We start from the raw sequence: 3,787 nt of genomic DNA, 5'->3' as shown, positions 1-3,787 counted from the left end.
ATAGTCGACTACTGAAGACAAAATTTATTTTCTAAGTTTCTGTCAAATTACAGTATAGTCGACTACTGAACTTTATAGTCGACTACTGAGAAATTTTTTGAATACACAGAGTCTGTTTAAACTCAGTGTAGTCGACTAATCAGTCTTGTAGTCGACTACAGATACAGTTTTTCCAGAATTTAAAGTTTGAATATATGACTATTTATAGCCATTTTTAAACGTTTTTAAAGTTCAAAAACTTGTCTTTTCAAGAGCTTTAAATAGGTTATTTGTTCAGAAAAAATGCAGAGACTTACATACCCATAAGCTTTGATCTTTGTGCATTTTTCAAGTAAAAAATATTCAGATTTTGAGAAAAAGAAAAGTTTCAGAAATACCCTTTGAACATCATTCAAATACTTATTGCTTAGGCAATTTACAGAAGTTAGAATCATTCCTAAGCCACTACTACACTACACTACAAATCAAGGCTTATAGGAATTGAAATTGTTGCTTCAAAAGTTCTCTCGAGTTGTGAGAGGTGTTAAACTCTTGGTTTAGAGATTGGTGTGCAAATTGACAAGGTGTTTGTCAATTGGTGTTGTAATTTGCAGGGGCTTGCAAATTGGTCAGGTTTGCTTTTGATTTTGTAAGTTTACTCAAAATCATAGTGGAAACTCTCAAGCGGGATTTGCTTGAGGACTGGATGTACACCGGATTGGTGGAACCAGTATAAAACTTTGTGTTTGTGATTGTGAATTTCTGAGATTGTCATTTTTCTTTGCAATTTATAATATACTTTACATAATTTTTTAAAGAACACTATTCACCCCCCTCTAGTGTTCTATTGTATCTATTTCAGATCCTACACTTTTTGCTAACAAGTAGACGATATCTATTGATCTTTTGAACAAAATAGTGACTTACTCAACCTTTTGGCTAGGTTTTAATGGCTTGCATGCTCGAGCTTCTAGACTGTAGGAAAGAAGAAAGAAAAGAGATGCTAGGAGGAGAAATGTTCAAAATGTTGGAGCTGCTGAGGAAACTGGAAGGAGTCTTGCGGGGAGTGTGATACTACTAGAATGAAGATTAATCTCAGAGAACTACCTTCTATTTTTCTTTTTGGTTTAAGATTAGCTTTTTGTTATAAGATTTTCTTCTATTATGTGGACTCCTTTGTGTACAGGAGTGTTCTTTTATTTCCTGACATGTTGTTTTTTGTTGATCTAATAGGCCATACTCTTGGTTGAAGATATGTTCTTTTCATGTAACAACCTCGTTTGTTAAATTAGCTGGCTGCAATACCTTTGTGGTATTCCATTTTTTTTCTCGAAAAAAAAACATCAATAAGTTGTGAAAGATCAATACAACGATACAAGGTAAGAGATCACTAAGATCTCTCTTCATCTGAGGAAGGCAATAGTACATACACGACCACCCTTGTAGTCCCTTGCAACCTTAAAAAGTTGCACGATGGAACAACAAACAAATTCTTAATTAGCAAAGCAAAACAAATGGAAGGAAATAAAACAATTTCAACCTTCAGTGACTTCAAACTCTCCACATCGCCGTTAAAAGTTGTTGTTGTAATTGCAGCAGTGACTGTCTTTAATTAAGATGATGCCAACGCTTACTAGTTCACCACCCCGCAATTCAATCTAATCTCTCCTTCATTTCCCGTCAAGGGATCAATCCTCCCCATCTTAATCATCGCGGCGACAAAGTCATTTTCAAACTCTTTTTGATTCTCGCTGTACTTCTTCACCAATGAATCCTGAGACCCGCCGTTAAACAACTCCTGGTCCGAATGAAGTAGCCCTCGGCGAGCCACGAGGTTCCTGTAAAATCCGTTATCAAAACTCTCCTCGCTCCCGTCGTCGAGGGGAGCTCGACTGTTGCTAATTCTGCACGTGCTTTGACGTAGCGAAGCAAATTGAGGATCGATGTTGGACTCATTGGTGACGCGGCGTTGGAAGGTGCCACAACCAGCTAGGCCGATTGTGTGGGCCCCGGAGAGGGCAGTCATGTCACGTGCGTCGAGGCCTTTGGCGGCGAACATAGAGATGAGGACTGGGAGGTCAACGAAGAAGGGCGGGAGTTGGGAGTTGGCGGCGCTCTGACTTGCTGTCCTTGAATCCCGTCGACCTAATTCCACTTTCCACGAAGGTCCGCCTAGCTGTTCATAGGTATCGATTTAGTATAAATTTTTGGTTTATTCTCACATTTTCATTTAGTCCTTTCGTAGTCTCAGCTTGCAACTAAATTATTCTCTGCTGTCAATAAATTTTTACACGGCCCTTTTAATTATCTAACAAAGTAAATACATGTTTAGGCTCCGTTTAGTAAAATTGGTCCAGGTTTAAGGCTGACCCCAGTTTTCTTCTAAACCAAATCAAAATTAAATCAAGAGAGAAATCTACTTTATTAGCTAACCAATCTAAACGGATGGATTAGTAAACTCTCCACTCTCACTGGAGTAATTTCATTTCACGTGTAGAATTAATATGTTTGACACGTGAAAGAGGGTTTAACTATGAATAATATTACGTACCAAGACGACAGCATCACGCGCAGCGAGAGCAAGAATATCCGCACAAGAAACGGTGCCCTTGCATTTGGCCTCAACTTTTGACTTTATGGTGTCGATCACTTCGAAGCCACGTACGGAGTTACGATTAGGGAACGCGTTCTTTTCTCCCGTGAACGTCGGAGTGTCATCAAGAAGTATCGATGCATCACAACCCTGATTCATAATTATATATAAACACCGATTTATTTACTTCGAAACAAAATAATAATAATAATAATAATAATAATAATAATATCTAATATCTAATAATTTCTCAATTGGCTATAAATTCCAAAATAATAGATGGGAATATTTTGATGTTGGGCTCGTGGAAACCACAATGGCACACTTACAAAAAATAATGCCGACAATCATCATCATGTTAGGTCCACTACATGACGCAGTCGTTTTAGTTTTGCAAACATGATATGCCGAATTATTAATTAATATTCCATTGAAATGCACATAATTAAGGCGTATGTTATGACATGACGAGTAAATCAAAGAGTAGTTAAAGGGGCCGGTCTTAAAGAGTTAATAATGTAACTTTTTATTTGATTCGTATGCGTAAGATAAAAATTTATACTTATCTTAGGAATTTGCAAATGTTAATATGACACTAAACATGTGATTAGAAGATAGATTTAAGACAAGTTTCTTCAACTACTTTTCATACGAGAAACTTTTGGTTTTTGTATAATCCCACATTTGTTCGATTTAAGTGAAAAATTGAATTACAGAAGAGAAATAAATTAATATTATACATATATATCTTACGTTAACAAAGCAATCATGGAAGAAGAGCCGAAGAATGGATGCTCCCATCCTCTTCTCATCTTTCACAGCTCGTGCCATTGTCGATCTAACCATTCCACGTAAACTCGGACAAGTTCGTTTATAGAACTTGTCGTCCAAAAGCTGTCCGTTTGCATTAATCAAAGCAAGAACGGAAAAGAGAGAAAACACAAAGAAGGTAGAGGAGAAAGCCATTGTTATGGAAATTGAAAGCAGAGTTAACTGGTTAATTAATTAAGTTGCTTGATGAGAAAGGGTTTGATCTTGGTGTTGGTTTATATAGTGTTGCTCGTTGCATGCAACACGGGCTATGCTTGTTGGTATCGAACTTTTCAAATCACTAACAAAGCTTTTTCTAATTTCTATTATTGATTGGCAGAATAAGTTAATTATTATTCTAAGAGGAGACTTTCTTTTAATGATGAATGTGTTTATGAAGATTCT

At 36.7% G+C, this 3,787-nt stretch overlaps 1 protein-coding gene across 1 annotated transcript; it reads right to left on the bottom strand.

The window, feature by feature from the left end:
• Window positions 1,300-3,567, bottom strand: LOC109842349 (peroxidase P7-like). The gene is made up of 3 exons (XM_020411240.1): window positions 3,326-3,567; window positions 2,531-2,722; window positions 1,300-2,155 (listed from the first exon to the last, which is right to left on the bottom strand). Exons 1-3 carry the CDS (start codon window positions 3,536-3,538, stop codon window positions 1,613-1,615), a joined length of 948 nt encoding a protein of 315 aa, XP_020266829.1. The 5' UTR covers window positions 3,539-3,567; the 3' UTR covers window positions 1,300-1,612.

This window comes from Asparagus officinalis, chromosome 1 (genome assembly GCF_001876935.1).
Source record: "Asparagus officinalis chromosome 1, Aspof.V1, whole genome shotgun sequence".
In the NCBI taxonomy this organism is placed as follows: domain Eukaryota; kingdom Viridiplantae; phylum Streptophyta; class Magnoliopsida; order Asparagales; family Asparagaceae; genus Asparagus; species Asparagus officinalis.
This window is presented reverse-complemented; position numbering and strand designations above follow the sequence as displayed.